General features: G+C 37.3%; 2 protein-coding genes across 2 annotated transcripts; both read left to right on the plus strand.

Moving 5' to 3' along the window:
* Nucleotides 1-2,779: 2,779 nt before the first annotated feature.
* LOC133712267 (preprotein translocase subunit SCY1, chloroplastic) lies at nt 2,780-8,224 on the plus strand. The gene is made up of 8 exons (XM_062138373.1): nt 2,780-3,056; nt 4,015-4,172; nt 4,277-4,662; nt 4,872-5,171; nt 5,251-5,340; nt 6,591-6,714; nt 6,881-7,044; nt 7,743-8,224. The coding sequence occupies exons 1-8, from the start codon at nt 2,896-2,898 to the stop codon at nt 7,971-7,973; spliced, it is 1,614 nt and encodes a 537-aa protein (XP_061994357.1). The 5' UTR covers nt 2,780-2,895; the 3' UTR covers nt 7,974-8,224.
* A 6,144-nt stretch (nt 8,225-14,368) lies between these two features.
* LOC133712899 (uncharacterized) lies at nt 14,369-22,733 on the plus strand. The gene is made up of 9 exons (XM_062139009.1): nt 14,369-14,519; nt 14,622-14,743; nt 14,822-14,922; nt 15,841-16,036; nt 16,129-16,221; nt 20,158-20,217; nt 20,309-20,383; nt 20,976-21,056; nt 22,192-22,733. The coding sequence occupies exons 1-9, from the start codon at nt 14,444-14,446 to the stop codon at nt 22,549-22,551; spliced, it is 1,164 nt and encodes a 387-aa protein (XP_061994993.1). The 5' UTR covers nt 14,369-14,443; the 3' UTR covers nt 22,552-22,733.
* The last annotated feature ends 284 nt before the right edge of the window (nt 22,734-23,017 follow it).

The following is a 23,017-nucleotide window of genomic DNA, read 5'->3' on the forward strand; positions in this document are numbered from 1 at the left end:
ATGAGCCACATTAACAAGTTAACGTACTCACTTAACGGAAGACTAACGGATTGGATCTATTAGATCAAAATTGAAAGTACAGGGGTGTTTTTGATGAAATTAGAAATCCAATGATTGAATTAATTTTGGACACAAACCACAGGGTAGTAACCAGTATATAGCCCATCGAAAAATCAATGCAATAAATTAATATTTGAAAAATAATACTGCATGCATAATAATTTAAAAACAAATGTTCACTTATAGTGAAACGGCTAATTTAGCAGTTAGCCAAATTCCTCATCGCGCAAGGCTTAACTCAACGTCTTGTACAAAATGATAATGCACATACAAATGACCAATTGGTCTAGGATTATTTCTTGATGACACTCATTACTCTTAGTCTACCAAACTAGTTCCATGAGCATGTATATCATGGGACATCTAAACAGTGTACCTTAACTAGACGAGATTTATGCAATCAAAATAAGCAACATCATGAGAAAAATTTATTATCTATTGCATAATGAAGAAACAGAAAGACAACAAGTAAAGCAAGTAAATAGATACAGACAAAATATGATAGTAGACTATATATGGTCAAATTTGAAAAGCTTAACTTGAACCATAATAGCTGTAGCTTTTAGCTTATAAAAGAGGAGCCCACCAAGTCCATGTAAACTCCTAGAATAGGCATGCCACCTCATCGTCATGTCATAAAATATGGGTCTCACATGAGCCACGTCAACAAGTTAACGAACTCACTTAACGGAAGACTAACGAATTGGACTTATTAGATCAAAATTGAAAGTACAGGGGTGTTTTTGATGAAATTAGAAGTTCAAGGACTGAATTAATTTTGGACCCAAACCACAGGGTAGTAACTAGTATATTGCCCATCAAAAAATCAATGCAGTAAATTAATATTTGAAAAATAATACTACATGCATAATAATTTAAAAACAAATGTCCACTTACAGTGAAACAGCTAATTTAGCAGTTAGCCAAATTCCTCATCGCGCAAGGCTTAACTCAACGTCTTGTACAAAATGATAATTCACAAATGACCAATTGGTCTAGGATTATTTCTTGATGACACTCATTACTCTTAGTCTACCAAACTAGTTCCATGAGCATGTATATCATGGGACATCTAAACAGTGTACCTTAACTAAACGAGATTTATGCAATCAAAATAAGCAACGTCATGAGAAAAATTTATCATCTATTGCATAATGAAGAAATAGAAAGACAACAAGTAAAGCAAGTAAATAGATACAGACAAAATATGATAGTAGACTATGGTCAAATTTGAAAAGCTTAACTTGAACCATAATAGCTGTAGCACATTACACTAACTTTTATATGCAACAATTTAATGGTGTAACTTTTGCAATAAGTTGGTTAATTAAATTTTAGCGAACATTTTTTGCTACATAACTTATAAGCTAAACAGCTTTTTACACAATAAATGCCCTCACATAATAATATACTGTAACATAAAAATATTTATATATCAAGGTACAATAGTAAATTAATTAATAAAAATAATAAAATTACAATATCTCCCACAAAAAAGAGGAAATTTCCTCTCATACCATGAGCACACGGATTTTAAGTTTTTTTTTTTTTTTTTTTCAATTATTATTACGAAAATATATTGACATGTGCAAAGTGTATGTTAAGAGACTAGCCAAATTTTACCATACTAGGCCTATAAGGGCAACTCCAACCATAGACTCTATTTGGGGGTGCTATTCTCATTTTAGCACCCCCTTGTTGCACTATTCACATAGGACTCAATTCTCATCTCCAACCATGAGGTGCTATATGAGGGTGCTGTTTTCACTATTCTTGACTAAAATATAATATGAGTATAATTTTGATAAATATTATATTAAAAATATGTTAATTTAATTAAATAAGGTAAAAATAAATAATTTAACATTTTATCATAATATTTAAAAATTATTCTTATTAATCCCTTGTTGTACTGTTCCAACGGGTATATTTTTCCCCTCAATTTTCTGGTAATTTTTTAAATTTTTTTGAAACAAAAAGGAAATAATAACTCTTCAATTAATAAGAGCCGTTGATAAGTTTTTTCCCCTCAAATCTGAGCCATCAGATTGAAAATGGATCTGTTGAGTAAAAAAAAAAAAAAAAAGGGCACATCGGACCATCCATATTTAAACCTAATCAATCAGGACCGCCGATTTCATGACCGTTGGGGGTTCTAACGGTCAGCAGGGGACAGAAAATGCTCGCGGGCCCCACGTCTGCAGATGAAAAAGCCCCTCACCTTCTCTCTCCAGCTCCTTGGCGCGCGTGCTGACCTTCTTCCCTTCAAATGGCGCGCGCGTCTCCTTCCTTCTCCACCCCTGGCGCGTTCCTCCCTCTTTTGGGCTGAGACAGCCCACATGCTGGCCCCCATGAACAGTGCCGAGTCCTGGTCTTGGAAAAGTCTCAAATATGAGACTTCAAATGGCTCCAAGTCTTATATTTATAAGACCAGATCCACCAAAAAGCCTTGGTTGGAGATGCAAAGTCTTATAATTGGCCAATTTTGAGTTTGGCACCCCATGGTTGGAGTTGCCCTAAGGGTGGCCCGAAAAATCTTCCTTAAAAACTTTGGTGTTCCATTTTTTATTTTTGATTGAATAGAACAAAACAACTTTAGTGTTCAGGTTTGACAGTAAATTGAATCTAGTTTATTAGAAAATATAAGAAAATGAAAAGTAAATTTTGACGGCAGCCTATTATATATGTAATCGGAGTGAGAATCCTAAGTGATAGCGAACACAAGCTAAGCAAGTCTGTCACCAATGAGGGCCACTCACTTCCGTTAACTAAACCGCCACAACGAACACAGAGGCAGCCAGAGAGGTTCCTTCAATAGTGAGTTCGAGGATAATAATGTTGATAACGGTCAGAGGACCCTTTTCTTCTTCTTCTCCGCTCTGCTTCAACAGCTTCTCTTATCCAACGCTGAAACGTTCAGTATGCAAACCCAGATTCTCTGTTCCCAGAAAACCCAACAGCATTACTTGTTGGAAGCTTGGCGTTCTATCCAGCAGGTATGCCAACCCTTTTTCTTCCTAGTTTAATTGGGCAACTGGGTCTTGGATTATGTATGGTCATCATGATTATGAAGAACATACTGTAATGGTTTATATTTAATCTTTAATGTCAATACACTTTTCTCATAGACAAGTGAAGCAATTAGCTACAAGTCAAATTGCATATTTGTAGGAGATAGAGTTGGCATTCGAAAATGGCATATACTCTCTGTGCAGCCATGATTATCCAATTTGGTAAATGAAACTATTTGCTAATGGCAATGGCTGACATAATAATTGAGTAGTAAACCCAATTAACTGTCAGTTTTATGATGTACTGGCTTAGAACACAGCAGTAAGATTGTTGGGATAGACACTTTACCTTGGGAGGAGAGTAGATGGCATATACAACACTATAGTGAAATGAGCGAAACTGGAGAATATTTGGATTTAAGTCATCTAGAACCGCGAGTATAGGATGAGAACATAAAATTGAAGAAACAGTTTGTATTTGGGTACTTCTTCACCACCATTTGTAATATATAGGACTATAGAGGAATCATTAATGTCTATTTGGGATCATCTAACTACTGATGATCTGTCTAGTTCCTTTGTTGGTTGTTTTCATATCAAAGTTCATCATGTTCTTCTAGAAGGCATATTTTGATTAGTGCATCTTTGTCTGTTGTATTGTGCAAGCTGCAAAATATTCCAATGAAAATGAACCATCTAGTCCTATTTTACTTGCTGCTTTGTCTTTTTTCTTGCATGAATTTTTAATAGACTCAATCCCACATCATTCCCATTTATTGATTTTCATTTGTTTTTAGTCCAACTTGAAAGAAAAAAAAGAAAAGAAAAATAGCACAAAGAGATAAGCTAATTTATGTAGATATTACACCAGTCTCGAACCCAAGACTTCTAACTGATACATCTGAACCCATTTTTCCTCTTTTGCTGATAAATTACTTTGCAGCTCTGAAGCCTCAGTTTTTGATCCCTTGGGTATAAATTCAGATGTACATTCTGGTCTAAATGCTACCTTGGATAATTTCCTATGGCTATTTTCAAAACCGTTAGAGAGTGCTTCAAGTTCTAAGAAGGAGAAATCTAACTCCACTCGAGGTTTAGCAGGTCTGTATCATGATGTAATATCTAATAAGCTCCTTAAATCGGTTCATTTTGCAATTGATACTTCTAGTTTTCAGCAGTTAATTAAGACATTTTGACATTCACAGCTGCCATAGAAGACAGTTCCATTGATTTTGGAGACTTTTTCAAAGGCCCGTTACCAGGGAAGTTTCTCATGCTGTTGGGATATCTGGCCTTATCTCGACTTGGAATATATATACCTCTTGGTGGGGTAAACCGTGACGCTTTTGTTGGAAATTTGGACCAGAACAGTTTGTTGAGCACTTTGGATTCATTTTCTGGAGGCGGCATTGGCCGACTTGGTATATGTTCACTTGGTATTGTTCCCTTCATCAATGCCCAGATTGTCTTCCAGCTCCTTGCACAAGTATATCCCAAGTTGCAGGATCTTCAGAAAAAAGAAGGTGAAGCAGGAAGAAAGAAAGTTCTGCGGTATACACAATATGCTTCGGTTGGGTTTGCAGTAGTCCAGGTTAGTGAGTCAAGCCTACTTTTCTTGAGATTTAGAATGGGCTTACAGTTCACAAGTTTTGAGTGTTAGTATATTCTCAATTAGTGCATTTATTTATCAAATGATTTTTCTGGTGACAAATTATATACAAGTGACAGCATTTGGCACTATTATGGCTATAAGCATGCTTATATATGCCTTTTGTTTTTTTTTTTTTTTTTGACTGGAAGGCAATTGGCCAAGTATTCTTCCTTCGCCCATATGTCAATGACTTCAGTATGGAGTGGGTTCTCTCATCTGTGATCTTATTGACTCTTGGCTCAGTATTGACAACATACATTGGAGAACGAATCTCAGACCTAAAACTTGGGAATGGCACATCTCTTTTGATATTCACAAGCATCATCTCCTACTTTCCAGCATCTGTTGGTAGGACTGTTGCACAGGCATTCCAAGATGGTAACTATGTTGGACTCGCCACCATCATTGCCTCCTTTTTTCTGTTGGTCCTTGGAATTGTGTATGTTCAGGTAAATGCTACGTTTATTACAAAGATCCGTTTTGTTGATGTGGAGCAATAATTACAATTATCTAAACAAAGGTTTTCAGGAAGCAGAAAGGAAAATTCCAATTAATTATGCCTCAAGGTACACCAGCAGAAGTGCAGGTCCTCAAAGGTCTGCTTACCTCCCCTTTAAGGTCTGTACTTCAGTTTCTTCCTCACTTTCCAAAGTCAAGTTGCCAAATGCTTTTGTATTCATCAAGCTAATGATTAGAAAACACTAGTCTAAACATACTTGGGAACATTTGCAATCATCATCAGTGCAAACTGATATCATATCTTATGAAATAGTTCGCCTCCAAAGTTCAATGGAGATGCAATTTAAGTACTGACACCATATGCTGTATGGGTCAGAACCTAAAAGGACCTTTGACAGCATAACCATCGGCCCTCTTATAGTTGGTTTTGACCAGAATTTAGATATAGTCTATCCGCGTTGCCTGATATATGTCATACTACTTACAAATGTAGCAAAATATGTGTGGTCTACTAATACCTCTTACTTGCACATAAAAGTAATCTCAATACCTGTTTTCTTTAGGGTCTACCCGCGTTGCCTGATATATGTCATACTACTTCTTACAAATGTAGCAAAATATGTGTAGTCTACTAATACCTCTTACTTGCACATAAAAGTAATCTCAATACCTGTTTTCTTTAGGGTCTACCCGCGTTGCCTATATATGTCATACTACTTACAAATGTAGCAAAATATGTGTGGTCTACTAATTCCTCTTACTTGCACATAAAAGTAATCCCAATACCTGTTTACTTTCGCAATGTAATGGTTCTTGACAAAAGATAGACGATAGAACAACTGGAATAAGACAGTATTCATATTTGTTGTCTTATGAAGATGACATCTCTTTCATAAGGGACTATTTAACTCCTCTGTGCACAGAATACTTAAAAGTCAATTCCCACTGGAATGAGACAGTATCCATATTGGTGTGCATTAGTTCTGACTTTCATTTAAAATAATAATCTTATTTTTATTATTCGTGGAATATTAATGCAAAATGAACATATGTATGTTGTTTAATATTGGATATAGGCCTAGAAACCATTCAAAATAAATGAAAGTCATGGTCATTAGAAATAACAAAGTTCTTTCTGATATTTCCAGTGTTTTTCCAGCACCCTAAATTTCAGACATTTTAAAACTATAATCATCAGCAATAATAAAGTTCTGTTTCCCATATTACGAATACGCCTACCTTCATGATGCTTTTACTTACAGAAATGCTTTTCAGAGGTGCTCTCCATTCTGCCCTTCCTGTTTGGCTTATATATTTTGTACTTTACATTGTATATTGCTTGTATTGTATTAAGTTATGGTGACCATATACAATTTATTTCTAGCTATCTAACTAATTCAACTGTGCAGGTAAATAGTTCTGGAGTAATGCCAATAATATTTTCTACATCATCATTAGCTCTTCCTGGCACTTTAGCACGCTTCACTGGTTTAGCTCCATTGAAAACGGCTGCAGTGGCTTTAAATCCAGGGGGTAAGAATTGCAATTTCTATTGCTAGTAAAGATGTAGAGCTCATAGGAAATCAATAAGAACTATATATTGCCTTCATTTCAACTCACATGATTGGCTTGAAAACCTGCTACATTTTCCATTATTCATATTTTCCTTGTGTATAACTTAACAGACAAATCCTTGTAGGTTCATTCTATCTCCCCACCAACATCCTTTTAATAGCCTTCTTCAACTACTACTACACTTTCCTACAATTGGATCCTGATGATGTAAGTGAACAGTTGAAGCGCCAAGGAGCATCAATTCCACTTGTACGGCCGGGTAAAAGCACAGCTGCATTTCTTAAGACGGTAATTTTCTTCTTTGTTAAGGAAAATTTGTGGTCAATTATTTGCATTATTGAGTGGAGTGTTTAATCAGCTGGCTTGATATTCTTAGTCATACATAACCTGGTTTTGGGAGTTACGCGAAAATAGTGGTATATTGTTGTTTAAAGTTGAATCGATTTATCTTATGAACATGTAAAGTGGCTCAACCTATCAACCCGTAGTAGTAACTAGTAAGAATGTGAACATTTCTAAGGCTCTGGCAGTGTACAGTGGAAATTGGAAAGTCTAATTAATTGCCCCATCAATCAGTTGTCATAGTCATGACTCATGCTACACATATTGGTTTTTTACTGTATCAATCAGTTATTTGTTCATGGCTTCAGGTTGAGTCTCAAAGCATACACACCCTGCTGATCCAATTCAACTTTCACTCAGAATATTGCTAAATATATTGCTCTCCTAAGTTTTCTCCTTACTTCAAGGGTTGGGTCTCAAATAATATTTTTACATTTCCTGGCGCTTCAAATAAACTTTCACGGAGAGAATTGCTAAATAGGATGTTGCTTCCAAGTTTTCTGATATGTTATTTCTTTCCTTCTGCAACTCATGAGTTTATCCTTGGATTTCTATCAGCATGCTTGAAGTTTGGAATGAAAGTTAAATCTTGTTAGCTTCAATTTAACATGGATTTTTCAACATGCTTTTGTGTTTGATCACAGGTTTTAAGTCGAATATCAGTTCTAGGTTCAGCCTTTCTAGCAATCTTGGCTGCTGGTCCTGCTGTTGTCGAACAAGTCTCACACCTTACTGCATTTCGGGGATTTGCGGGCACATCTGTTCTCATTCTTGTTGGTTGCGCAACTGACACTGCACGTAAAGTTCAAGCTGAGATAATTTCTCAGAAGTACAAGAACATAGAGTTTTATAACATTGACAAGTATGACCCATAAGAGATGAGAAGCTATCCCCAGCAGAAAGGTTGGGTTATATATATGCAAAGGAAGCACGTAATGGGATAGGGCTCAATATGAAGTTATGAACAGATTTTCATACGTTAGGTATGCTAAGTTGGTCGGTCATGTGCGAGGTGATTCTTCAGTTTTCTGAATGTACATTAATGGACATAGAGATCAACTGAAGCTTGTACATATTACTGAAGCTTGTGCCCATTTTTATTGATAAGATGTTTGTGAATTCATTCCGACTGGTTGCCCAATTACTCTTGTAGTCAAAGGGGAGCGGATATGAATTTGCCTTGTTACATCTTTCTTCCTAATGAGAAACTCGCAAAAAATTTTGGTCTTGAAATGGAAAACAGTAACAAGATCCCCCAAGCATCACATAGTAGCTTCTCTGGAGGGGACAACACACCTCATCTCTCTGGAGTTATCTCAAATTCAATCTCTCCTCGCTCGTTGTCGTGGTGACATAGTCTCTAGTCACGGGCAAGTAACACTATTGAGAATATATACATCCCACATAGAACAAATGGGACCTTGTCTATGGATTTATTAGGGTTTGGACCACTCCATTCATTGTCAATTGGTTTTGGATGTGAACCTCAAATTACTTTATCATGGTATCAGAGCAGGTTATCCCACGTATGCATGCCTCACGGCCACACGGGCTCCACGTCACCCAAAGTTGTCCACGTGTATGGCTTGAAAATTCGCCATAAGGGTTTGGGTCACTCCACCAATTGGCTACTTTATCAAACACCAACCGGCCAGACTTTTCGGCGATTTAGATGCCACAGTTAAGTTTAGAGTCTTACCTAGGTATTGTTTTACCTAGCAAGGTGTATGATAGGGTTGAATGGAGCTTCCTTGGGGCTATTTTGAGGCAGTTTGGATTTGCGGAGGCTTGGGTTAGAATGGTTTTGAGTTGTGTTAGCAGAGTATCGTAATCATTCCTAATTAATGGGAAGCTAAAGGAAGAATGAGGCCTTCACGTGAACTCAGGCAAGGGGATTCCACTAGGTTGGAAATATTTCGGTTCGGGCTCGGGCTCATAGAAATTTTGGATGGCCCGGCCCACGCCCATTCCTAATTGCGGCTCTAACCAGCATAATGCCCAAGTTAGAGAGTTGATTGTGGCCCTAATTGGCATAATTGATACAATGAATGGATAACTTGTTTAGTAACCCTAACCGGTGCTAAATACGGGACTCAACACATATAAGAATTGCATTTGTGAGATTGACATCCATGTTTGAAAGATAGTGTGAATTACCCAACACTCCCATGTTCCCATTAATTTAGAAACTCAAATTTAATTTTCTTGTTCAATAATTAGTAGTGTTGTTTTACTTTTGGTTTTTCCACTGACTTAGAAATTCACAATTCAAACTTCCACAAAAATTCTACCTTCATTGTGTAAAACTCATCGGGTTCGTCTATAGTACCTTAATGCACCGATACATTAAGTAGATTAGTTTGATATAGAGGTAGACTAACTAAATACAGAGGTAGACTAATTTGAGATTAAGTCAAGGTTGTCTACTTATGCATGGAGTCAGTCTACTTCTGTATCAAATCTAGTTTACTTGATGTACTGGTACATAAATGCACAGTGAAATTTTCTTAACCCATTTAGGCTACAAGTTAGTGGCTTTGATTAGGCTTGGTGTAAGCTAACCAGAGCATTGCCAAGGCTTGATGCCCTCTGTGAATAATTTATTTTATTTTTCATTGTATGCTTTCGAGTTGTCCTAGAGCTGAAAACCTAGGTTAGATCCCAACACCTAGTCCTCCTGCTATGATAACTAAGGTCTAAATAATTCCCTTACTTGACATGATTCGTATGCTTGTGAGTATATGAACCAAGTCAGTCCCTCCAAGACCACATGAAACTAGCTAGTGAACATAATGATCTACATTAGATCTCATCAGGATTGCCCTATCTATCCTCTGAGGGGAAGTTTGGCTTCAAAATCCGGTTCGAATAAGAGAAGTACGCCGTGTTAATGTGCCTTGGATCCACATCTCAAGGTCAGGCATGATAAGCATTTTCGAGTGGTTTGTCACTGTAAATTCATCGGTTTGACTGTTGTGTTTTCATACACATATTTGGACAACATATGAAATGAATGTATAGATAACTGGATATATAATTTTGTAGTAGCGTAGTGTTGGGCAAATATATGTATGCATAGATAGATGCACACACACACACACATACACACAAAGGTGCAATTCCTCGTGCCATTAATGGCATCTATAATTTTGCATGAAACTTTATTGTCATCTATTATAGAATTTCTTATAGCGACAACCCTGAACTAGATAAGATCGCCACGTTTCAAAAACCCAATACCACATACTAGACCATTGATTCAAACCATTGTTTTTACAAAACAGGGCCGGCCTTGAGGGTTGCCGCCTGAGGCGACCGTCTCAGGCCACCGGTTCCGGGGGGCCTCGAAGGATTCAGTTCTGTATATATGGCATATATCGTATATATATCGTTTTTGCTTTCACATATGCATATTACAATGTTACTCAAGTGGAAGCGCAGTTTGTCAGCACCTTAGCCAACCAGAGTTCGACTCCCAGCGACCTTTTTTACTTCTTTTTTCCTTTTTAATTAGTTAAATCAATTTTACTTCTTTTTTCCTTTTTAAAATCAATTTTCCTTGGACCAGTGGCCCAACCCACCTTTTCCCTTTCCTTCTCCATATAAAAAAGTAGAACTGATCCCCTTGCTTCTCCATATGAAAAATTACCCAAATTAAACCCCATATAAAAAATTTATTTTAACTATTTTTGTATTTCAGAAATTCTTCAAGTATGAATAAAAGTTCATACACACTTTTTTTAATTTTAATTCTATATTTATTTGTAATCAAAACACATTATTTTGTACTGTTATTTGGCGAAAATATTATATATCTGGGAGGCCACATTGTAATTCTTCGCCTCAGGCCTTTGGAATCTCAAGACTGGCCCTGTTACAAAACCACATGTTTTCTGGAACACCCCGCTTTTTATATAAATAGTCCTAAGCTCAGTAAATGCTCAAATATTCCATAATTTCTCATTCTCTGATAACAGTTATAGATTTAGAGTTTGAAGATTTTCTTAATCTCAAAGATGAACATATAGATGGTGAGAAAATTGAAAAGGGGATATGAGAAGTACAATTCAAACATCGAATCAATAACTTACCAGAGGTATTAACCCTTTTATAATATCTCCACCCATTTTTTACCAACTTTTTCTAGATAATTCACCAACTCGTGTTTAATCTATAAACAGATTCATCTCTTTCTTTTTTACTAATTTTCATTTGCATTTTTTTTTTTCCTTTTTTCTAAGAGCTTTCACTGATTCTCAGTATTTGTTATTTTGGATTCTTGCTACATATATTCAAAATCTTTTGGTGAAGATACATGATCTCAAGTATCAAGATTATATAATTCTAGAATCTGAAATCTGTTTTTAAGGTTTTTAACTTTGTCATTATTTCTTGGGCCAAATATTGTTTAGTACCCTGTGGTATGGGCTATGTGATAACATTGAGAATTAATGTTTTAACGGAAATTTTATAGATAAGATTGTCCAAACAAATTCAAATATAAGGTGGCAGGATTGATAAGATAGAAAGTATTGATGAGAAAAGTATTGTCGGAACATATTCAAATCTAGGGTTTAGGGAAAACACATTGATGAGAAAGTATTGATGAGAAAATACCATCAAATATATATATATACGAAAATGTTCTGAAGAGGACGTTCGCAACCCAGAAAAAGTGCGGACGTCGCTCCTCCGGCCTCGATCGAGCAGCGACGGCGCGGCGCGGCTTGTCGGAGGGACGCCGAGGGTCGTGCGGAAGGGTCTGCGGTACGGTGGAGTCGCCGGCGATGGTTCTGCCGTGCTGCACAGAACCTGCAACTGCAGGTGAGGTAGCTGCCCAGAAACCGGCAAGCCCGACCTCCTCCGACCTCGAACGCCGCCCAGAAGAGATCTGGGACGCCTCCAGCCTCACTCCGACCATCCCCGCTCCGCCGTCGTCGCCTGAAACCGCCTGCTGCGTCGACGTCCGCACTTTAGCGAAAGTGCGGACGTCCGCTTCAGATCCTTCCTCTATATATATATATATAAAGAGTCAACTATTATTGATCTCATGAGCTTAAATAAATAAGGGCTAAATACTGTTTAGTACCCTGTGGTATGAGCCAAACATCGATTCAGTCCCTCGACTTTCAATTTCATCAAAAACACCCCTACAATATCATATTCTCGTCCAATAGGTCCCTCCGACTCAATTCCGTCAATTTCAGACGTTAAGTGCTGACATGACATTTCCAACTCATCAAAAATGGGGCCCACATGGAAGTGAAATTCCCAAACTAACCCTGACCAACCAAATATGGAAAAATCCAAAATAAATTCAACACTTTGAGGTTGGGGAGACTCGAACTCCCCCCAATACATGTACAAACAAAAGCCCCAAACCACCAGACCACTTGCATGGTACTGCTATATTGCAAACAAAAATAACATATATCTGTATAATATTTTTTTATATTTAAAAAGTCATCGTCCTTCTCCACCCATCTCTCTCCTCCTCTCCTCTTCTTCTTCCTCTTCCGCCATGAAAAAGGTTTTTAACAAGAAATTGAAATTTAACCCCAAGAAGAAGAAGCTCCTCCCTTGCTCCTCCATTGAAATTCAACTTCAGTTGTTGTGGGTGAGCTGAGATTTTGTGAGCTCAATTCAATGGCTTCTTCGTCTCTCACATCCAAACCCTTTCTGGGTTCTGCTCCGATCTTTGAAACCTGTCCTCCCCCTCCGTTCAGTTCGTGGTTCGGCCTCGAACCGCCAAGAAGCTCTGTTAGCTCGCTCTCTCTCTCTCTCTCTCTCTCTCTCTCTCTCTCTCTCTCTCTCTCTCTCTCTCTCTCTCTCTCTCTCTCTCTCTCTCTCTCTCTCTCTCTCTCTCTCTCTCTCTCTCTCTCTCTCTCTCTCACCCTCATGGATTCGCTCTCACGCTTCGCCTGCTTCTATCTGCTCACAGTTTCATCTTTCTTCTTCTCACAAGCTAGGGTTCGTCTTTCTCTCTCTGTATCTATATATATATGTATATCTATCGATGTGATCTTGTTGTTGTTGATCTGTAAATTGGTTCGATTTTGATCCAGGCCCAAGGTACTGCTTCCGTCTTCTTCATTGATAGCTCCGATCATCGATTTCTTCGCAGCAACGATGTCGTCAAGGTAATCATTTTACCAGCTGATGCCATTGCTTCTCATCTACCTGTTTGTTTTCGCCAATTTTGATTCTTTTGCTTCAATTCTTGTTAAAAACCTTTTTCATGGCAGAAGAGGAAGAAGAAGAGGAGAGGAGAGGAGAGGAGGAGAGAGATAGGTGGAGAAGGACGATGACTTTATAAAAAAAAAAATATATATATATATATATATGCTATTTTTGTTTGCAATATAGCTGTACCATGTAAGTGGTCTGGTGGTTTGGGGTTTTTGCTTGCACATGTGTTGGGGGGAGTTCGAGTCTCCCTAACCTCAAAGTGTTGAATTTATTTTGGATTTTTCCATATTTGGTTGGTCATGGTCAGTTTGAGAATTTCATTTTCATGTGGGCCCCACTTTTGATGAGTTGGAAATGCCATGTCAGCACTTAACGTATGAAATTGACGGAATTGAGTCGGAGGGACCTATTGGACGAGAATATGATATTGTAGGGGTGTTTTTGATGAAATTGAAAGTCGGGGAACTGAATTGATGTTTGGCTCATACCACAGGGTACTAAACAATATTTAGCCCTTATTTCTTTAAGCTCATGTTGATCTCATTAGTTGACTCTTTATATATATATATATATATCCCAGTGAGATGGTATTTTCTCATCAATACTTTCTCATCAATGTGTTTTTCCTAAACCCTAGATTTGAATATGTTCCGACAATACTTTTCTCATCAATACTTTCTATCTTTATCAATCCTGCCACCTTATATTTGAATTTGTTTGGACAATCTTATCTATAAAATTTCCGTTAAAACATTAATTCTCAATGTTATCAACCTTATCACATGAACAATTATCGTTTGGTTTTTCAAGACTTTCCGAAGAATCATCACATGAGTATAATCCATCACTTACTGGGGCAATATCATCACATAACTTTTTAACAGTACTTGGCCGTTCTTAAATGTACTTGGATCATGTCGGGCCGACCTTGTCTTCTTTCAATCGTGTTTGGATTTGGTCGGGCCGGCATTGTCTATCTTTATTCTTTAATTGTAAATGAATCGGGCCTGGCTGACCAGGCCGGACCCGGTCCAATTTACAGGTCTATCTATGATGTGACCGTGCGACAAGGAAGTCTGGTCTGGTCAATGTGTTTTCAAAAACCCACAACAAAACCCCAACACAAACTCCATTAGACTCAAAAGAGTGAGAAGCCATGGGTTTCGCTACAGAATCCAAATGGTTCATAGCCGTCGCACTCGCAGCTCTCTCCGCCTCCACTGCCCTTTCTCGTGTGTTTCTTCTTACTTTTCTGTCTTTCTCTCACAGTCTCACTCTCCTTTTGTGTTTGATTCGTTCCTTATTACTTCTTTTGTGTTCTGGGTCTTTAACAGTGTATTTCTTGAAAAGAAAATCCAAGGATCTGGACTCCAAGATCAGGGAGCTCGAGAAATCCCTCAAGGACTCCTTAAAGCACTGTGCTTCCGAAAGGCAAGGTCGAATTCGGGCTCAGCAGGTAACTCAAACATTCACCATTAACCCTTTTGTGTATTTCTACTCTAGTTGCTAAATTCTTGACATTTTATCTATCAAGGCTTTGAGGAAATCGCTGACGGAACCAAAGGTTGATGATTTGGAGCTGACTTCTTACCCCATGGCACCTATTGGTGTCATCCACTCATGCTTCTCCACCAGGTAGTCATAGTTTACTATTTCAATGTTTTCATTCCTTGTCTGCATTGGCATGTATCACCCACCCATCATTAAGCGGTAGAAAAAATCTATTCGTGCTTGAGGACTTGGAAGTATATAGAGCAGCAGACAGATACTGATGTCACATGAATATTAGTTTCCAGAATTGAGAATTTATATAGTTGGAAAAGGCTTAAGGTAGTCTCTTTTTTTTTTTTTTTTCAGTAGTGTTCAAAAACTAGCATCTTTCGTTGTTGCATTATATTGTTAAAAAAAAATCAAATATTTATATTTGTAATATAGGATGGTTTTTAAGCATAGTCGCACCTCCTCCCTATTGATTATAAGGGTGGAGGTTAAGCTCAAAATTCAGTCTTGGTGGGTATGGTTGATGTGCTTCTATGATTTTTCCTCAAAAGAGAATAAAAGTAAAAGCATCGAAGATGTCATATAGATAAACTAAATATCTTGTTTAAAATTAACATAAGAAGGTTCATAGAGTTAGGGACGTTAAGTAGTATGCCACACGCTCTTTATATCGTTGCATGAATGGGATACCTAGAAAACTTTCTGTTTGCACGTCTTGTATGGGAATGGTAATAGGCCTTCAAAATTTCCTAGTTTCTCTGTCGTCATCTGTGATTCCTTAAATAAAAAAATAAAAAAAATATTTCCCCACCTTCCTTTGTCAGCATAACCTCTATGGAGACATAAAGGCACCAATGGCGGTCCTCGGTGGGTGAGTCTCTTGATATACCATCACGTGGAACAAATAAGTTTCCAAGCTATCCCTTAATTTAATTGACCGTAGTTGTTGCCTTTGTTAAATATTCAGAACATATCTTTTTTAGTTTCTGAGTGTGTGCATGCATAGTAGTTTATCTATTGCCCATTGTTGATCCTTTACTTATTGATGAACAGGAATGGGACACCCAGGCAACCATTAATTGTACCTCTTTCCAGGGCATGCTTGATCTTTAATTCAGCCCGTGTTCCTCCAGCTTCGCTTGAGGGTCTTGGAGACTACTCGCACTGTTGGGTTATCTATGTTTTCCATCTAAATACAAATCTAGAGAAGCTTTGGAAGGATCCAGCAAAATCGAAGTTTAAGGCCAAGGTGCTTGCCTCTACTCATTGGCATAGTGCTTAGTCTTTTCCGTTATTGTGTTATTCTTTTTAACTTTAAAAAATAGGTTGACTGGATGGTAGGTGAGAGTGCCAAGACTAAAAGGTGAACGCATGGGAGTCTTTGCCACCCGATCACCACACAGGCCATGCCCCATTGGGCTCACTGTTGCAAAGGTAAGATTATACTAAATAGGTGCATCTTTTACAGTGGCTTGAGAGCAAGCTCAACAACATTCTGCATTAGACTAGTATTGAAGTCTTGGTTATGGGAGTTGAGAAGTGCTTGAGATATCAGAGCTTATCAATTGTGCAGCCCAAATCCATCTAGCTGTTTTTTTTTCTTGCTTTCCTTTTTAATCGCTTTGAATATAATCCTCCATATATGTTTTCCAAGTCTGAATTAACAATCTCAATTAATTACTTTTGTAAATGAAGGATTCAAAAACGCCTATAGCTTTTTCTGAAGGGAATGTAAACCTCCTGCAATCTTTTTTATTTGTTGATCTCTTGATCAGCCTTGAATAGTTTGTCAACCTGGTTGAGGAAGATGGCAGAGATCTTTGAATTAAAATGGATTTAGGATTGTTCTGATGGAAACAATATAATCTTTGTTGTTTCCTACATTTATTTGCATCTTATATTATAAACATTCATTTGTCCCTAAAAGATAGTTGAGTTCCAATTAAGTTCACATATTAAAATTGGAACATTTCCTATATTCGAATATCTTCCTTAAATAAAAATTGATTAAAAGGACAAAGATTAATTTTACTTCATTATTATTAGTATTATTTTCTTACCTCTAGCTGGCGCGAGCACCAGCAGCTCTAGCCAAAAGCATAATTATATGAGTTGTATATAGGAAATCTGGAGGTTTTTGGGAACAAAATTTAGATTTCAAGTTCTTATAGAGTTATAATTGGTGTGCTAAGGAAACAGGTGAATTGATGGATGCAAATAGAATTACAAAAGAAAGATTGGTCTATGACATCTTTTTTTCACCTATATAATTTTTTTTTTCTCAGCCTCTTAACTCCCAACACTACTATAATTACCACCATAAACTACACTCTTGTGATGGAAAATGTAAAAAGAATAATATAAAGGTAAAGAACAGAAAACTTTGCAAATTTTTGTGTGGTTTCTCTAGGGTTATGCATAAATTGACATACCTTATATGCCAAGCAAACATCTCAGGCCTTGTCCATGTTAGGTATTGGAGGGTACCAACAATGGACCTGGAAGATGACAGACTTAGGAAGTCACCACCTTGCCCATCAGGATATAAAGTTGAGGCAGGGTATGGGAAAGATCTGGCTTCAACAATTGTCGCTTTGCAGAGCAAGTCAAAATACTATTTGGATTAAGAAAGGTTAAGGCCATTTGAGATGGAAATTTCTATGCCAAGAAAGAATCTAAGAGGACCAAGGTCTTCCATTTTAAATTTGGTGCTCAACTGAGCAATGAGAGAGTTACGGTGTACGAGAGCTGCCCGCGAGAATGATATCATCTACGTCGAGATGTATCTATTTGATAAAGAGAGAGGTATTCGAAATGAAGGCTATGAATCCAAGAGAGAGGAGATAATGATAAGGTCATCATATCGGCCTGTTTCAGACCAAAATTGATTTATGCATCTCCAGAACCAGGTGGTTGTACCATATACACATTAGCCTGACCATGAAGTTTAGCATTTGAAACATCTAGTTTCTTTGAGGCACGTCGGAGTGCAATAGAGAGAATGAATCTGATTGTTGTTGGTTTAGCCGTAGGACCAAAAGTTTTATAGAAGTATATGCCTGTGTTTTGCTGAAAGCCATTGGCAACAAATCTTGCTTTGTATCTTTCCACAGAACCATCTTGTTTTTGGTTGATTCTGAAGACCCACTTACATCCAATAAGTTGAAATGAGGCTGCTAGTAGGGTACTAAAGACCAGGTTTGGGTATCGTAGTTTGCTCGAACCATTTAGGATCTTTGAGAGTGAAGGTTTTGGAAAAGGTTGTGTTGAAGTGGCTGTCGAGAGAGTGAAAGGGATGTTAAATTTGGTATGCCAATTTGCGTTTGAAGATTCCATCTTTTGACCTTGTAGTCATTGGATTAGGTGGAGGGGTGGTTTGTTTATTCTGGTTATTTATTGAGGTGGTTGTGCTGGAAGTGATAGGGAGGTTGGTTGTTGTGGTGGGTCTAAATGATTTATGTCTTGTGGTTCCGTGAGTATATATATCAGGTATGCTGGTTCAAGTGGAGGGTGGTGGGTTAGGAGGTGGGCAAAGGTGTGGTAGAGGCATGGGATTGTGTATATGTAGGGAAGTAGGTAATTTTGTGGTTCACTGTTCTCTTGCGTGTGAGGCATGAGATTCTGATGGTTAAGTTGGATAGAGGAGTAGAGAAGTAGGTAATTGTGTGTGGTTTACAGTTTGGTCTTGTGTGTGAGGCTTCGGCATTTTGAATGTGAATGTTGTCTCATCAAACACCACATGTTTAGAAATGTAGACTCTTCCTGTTTGAGGGTAAGGGCATCTACAGCCTTTGTATTTTATGGCATAACCAATAAAGACACATGTTTTACTCCTAAAATCATGTTTATTGGTAATCAGGGTATCAATGAGAAAATTTTGAAGAAGGCTAATGTTTTGAATGGTCTCTGAAGGTAACTTATTGACTAATATTAAGCAGATAGCAGTGTGCACTATTAAGCAGTGTGCACTAATGTTTTGAATGGTCTCTGAGGGTAACTTATTGACTAATATTAAGCAGATAGCAGTGTGCACTATTTAGCCCAACATTGATGAGGGAGGCCCGGTTGAGAGAACAAGACTCTAGAGAGTTTAATGATGTGTGTGCTTTTTTCAAGCTAGACCATTTTGCTCTAGAGTGTGGACAAGAGAATTGGTGAAAATTGCCATTGGAAACAAGAACATTGGTAAATTCATTGTTGGTGTATTCAATTCCATTGTCAGTTCTTAGAGATTTTGTAGATAGATCATATTGTTTCTCTACTTTTGTTTTTGATGTGTTTAAAAACAATAAACACGGTAGCTTTGAAGTAAATGGGGACATCCAAGTGTACCATGACAAATCATCCATGAAAGCGACAAACTGTTCTTAGAGATTTTGTAGATAGATCATATTGTTTCTCTACTTTTGTTTTTGATGTGTTTGAAAACAATAAACACTGTAGCTTTGAAGTAAATGGGGAAATCCAAGTGTACCGTGACAATCATCCATGAAAGCGACAAATTACTTATAGACATTGCAGGTCCCCCAAAGATCCATGCATTAGTTGAAGGGAGCAGTTTTGTTAAATGGCAACCCAGATCTCTTAGCTAATTAACGACCAGAAAAAAAAGGGGGGGGGGGGGGGGGGGAGTGAAGAAATATCAAGTAGTCATATAGATGCAAAAAATTTGAATGAACTAGAAAATGTGGTGGATAAGAGCAGAAGATTATCTGGAAGAAAATTGCTGAACTTGTGGTAGTAATAAAGATGAATGCTTTAGAAAAATGATTCCAGATTTTTCAGAGGTTGAATTTAAACAAATGACTATGAAGACAGGGGGCCATTAGACTATGGCTGTGGGTATATTGATGAAAAATATAAAAAGAAAGAAACATAATGTAAAAATATGACTGAGAGAGAAATTTTTCTGTGTTTTTCTGTATGTCATTCAATCAGTAACATTGCTCATGTAGATGTGTACTGCTATTGAACCGTAACGTCTACTATACAGCTAAAGGGGCACTTCTACAGTGAACTCTATACGGTAGTGATCAAGATGTTGTCTTGGTACATGGACTCCTGATGAAGGACTTTATCATGTCTTAAGTGCCGCGGTATTCACGACACCTAGAGAACTAGTACAAACAATGATATGCATATTTTGAAGTTTTACCTTGTGAAGTACAATATTTATCACTTCTCCTTTTTGTTGTCAACTATTGCAACCATTCTTTGTCCAAAAGTCTTCAGATTTCTCTCGCTACATTAAACCTAATACATGCTATTCTGTATTTGTTTCTATCTGAAGTTAGATTTTGATCTTGAACAAACAATATATGCCAATGAAAATGGAAGTGTTGAGTCTTATATATATTCTGTTTACTGTAGGTGGAGGCTGTAAAAGGGAATATACTTCTACTCTCTGGTGTGGATTTGGTTGATGGGACAGTAAGTTTTACATTTTTTTTCTCCCACATGTCTTGTGTTTTATTTTTATTTTTTAATTTAGAAATCACACTTATTTAAATTTTATCAACAGCCTGTACTTGATGTCAAACCGTATCTTCCTTACTGTGACAGCATCCAAGAAGCAGGAGTGCCAAAGTGGTTAACGGTATTATTTCCATGGTCTTTCAGGAAGAGATGTTAATACCTCTATTTCTCCATGATATAAAAGATTTAACTTTTAATGATAAGAGGACCATCTTCGTTTATAATCCAAGAACTTTGGGCTTTCAAGGTGGAGGTTGAAAGCCACATGGGTCTAGTCATGACCTGGTGATTAGACTACACATACTGCTGATACAAATTCTTAACTTCATTGGAGAATATACTATGCAGTATGGATTCTGTTTGGGGATTAAAGGTGCTCAGTGAAATGACGAATACATGTGTTTAGTCATGACCTGGTGATTAGACTACATATACTGCTGATACAAATTCTTTACTTCATTGGAGAATATAGTATGCAGTATGGATTCTGCGTGAAAGTAGATGATCAATACATATACATGTGTGTGTGTGCGCGCGCGCGTGTGTGTGTTGGTCGTAGTCTTGTGGATAGTTTTGTCCTTGATTATTACATTTCAGAGATTGCGAAAATTGGTCTACAATATTGTGCTGAACAAAGAAAATTTTGCATTGTGATTTTAAACGAAGCATTATCATGCCTCCTTGTTTTGAAATGATATCCGTCTTTGCTGCAGGTAGACAGGTCATTTTCAGTGGCTTCTATTAGTTTCTCTGAGGGCTTCACTTCAACACTTGCTCAATGTTGGGCCATAACAGTGAGTGATCTATCTTTTTGAAAATAACGCATGTGCCATTCTTAAGGGGATTTTTTTCAATTTTATTTCTCTTTCCAAGTGTTCGTTTGTGGTTACAAATTTCTTAATACCTTGGTTTCTACCATTTTATTGTAAAAGCCAAACTCTTCATCACACAAACAACAATGAGGCTTTTATGGATGCAATGATTAAGCGCAGAAACAAAATTGGGCTTGTCTCAAAAGAAAATAAATAAACAAATAGCAAGGACGATATAATTGTTCACCTGTAGATCATTCTTTTCAGAAACAGGAAACTTAAACATCAAATTATGAACCTGAGGAATTTGAGATACACTGTGAAACTGATTCCTGTTGACTTTTACATGTGCCCCAGAGTCAATGAGTTTATCTTAAAATTATTGTACATTTTGTTGTTTTATGTGCAAGTCCATTGACAACTATTAGGTCTAATCTTTCTTAGTTATCAAACAAACTATCTGGGTTTTGTAGAGCCTGGGTTCTCTACTCTCAATCTGACGGAGGATAACTTATTCAACAAATTATGGTTGATCTGCAGTTTGGCCTTGCCTTTTGTACTTTTGATTAGAAAGCCCTGCAACTTAGTAAATGCTATACCATTTGTCAGATCTCATTCTGTAGAATAGGGCGGCCAGGGGACCTGGGGTTAATCATTAAGACTGTTTATAGTCACCAATCTATTTGCTGAACCTGCAGGTTTCCTCCCAAAATCCCCAGGTTAGTTTAGCAGAGCATACATAAATGGGTTGTTATCTGTCACTTAATTCTCTCACTCTATAGTATCCTATCTTCTCTGTTTTAGTTCTCCAAAATTGTCAATGGTATGCATGAACAATGACACACGATTGTGGATTGCTGTATGCATAGCCAAACTTGCAAGTTTCAGTTAGTTTATGAAGACAGAATTACTACCCCAGGAAGAAATATATCAACCATGGAAAACATGTACTTTTCCACTAACATAATTGAAAACTCAACCACATTAACTGGAGATAATGTTATACTCTCATTGTGAAGCACCAATCGCTGTGTTTGTTTTGTGTTCCAATAAGATTGCATTCTTTAACAAAAATCCATTTTTAGACTGATTTCATCATATGATTTGGTTATTTCAGGGTAAGAATTCACTGTACGCATCACCAGATGAGTTCCAAAACTTGTTAAAGCAGGTGCTGTCATGGGATATTCGATCAGTATCTCAGCGAACACGTCCTCATGAGTCCTTCATCACATCCCAAAATGGTAACCACTCGAATGATCTCTCAGATGACTACCAAGACGAAGAAGCTTCTAGCCCCGGAAACAAGCAGCCTCCGCAATCATCCGGCGACATAATTTATCACCTAATTCTAGAAGGATTGGATGTTTGGTACAGGCTCTGTGATGGGAATGTTGTTGTTGAGAAAGTGACAGAAGCATCAACCGTCATTAAAAGTAATCAAAAGCGGTGTAATTACTCTATATGGAGAGACTGACCTGTCTTCTTTGTGACCTGATATTGTTGGTTTTTTTTTTTTTTGTTTTTTTTTTTGTTTTTGTGACCTGATATTGTTGTTACAATGCTTGAATTATTTTTTTGTTTTGTTATAAATTTTGTTTCTATTGGATTATTTGACAAACTAAATTTGAGTTGCTTGAATTAAATTTTGTTTATTGATCTGTATGGTTCCAAAGGAAATTCATTAAAAGCAGGTTGTTGCCACTTTGCCTTGTGTGGGTTGTTATCATGAATTATTTTTTTTCTTTTTGAGAATGAATTGTTTTCCTTTTGCCCAACATCGTTGTCACAAGTCACAACGTGTAATATTTCGATCGATCGAGGACTGAAAAATAACGTGTGAAATGTGAAGCATAGAACTATTATTCCCTAGCCGAAATAAAAAGCATGCGGAAGTTGGGTTGCACATGGTTATTACAAGATTGCATCTGCCATCTGGTTTT

Source organism: Rosa rugosa, chromosome 5, assembly GCF_958449725.1.
Source record: "Rosa rugosa chromosome 5, drRosRugo1.1, whole genome shotgun sequence".
In the NCBI taxonomy this organism is placed as follows: domain Eukaryota; kingdom Viridiplantae; phylum Streptophyta; class Magnoliopsida; order Rosales; family Rosaceae; genus Rosa; species Rosa rugosa.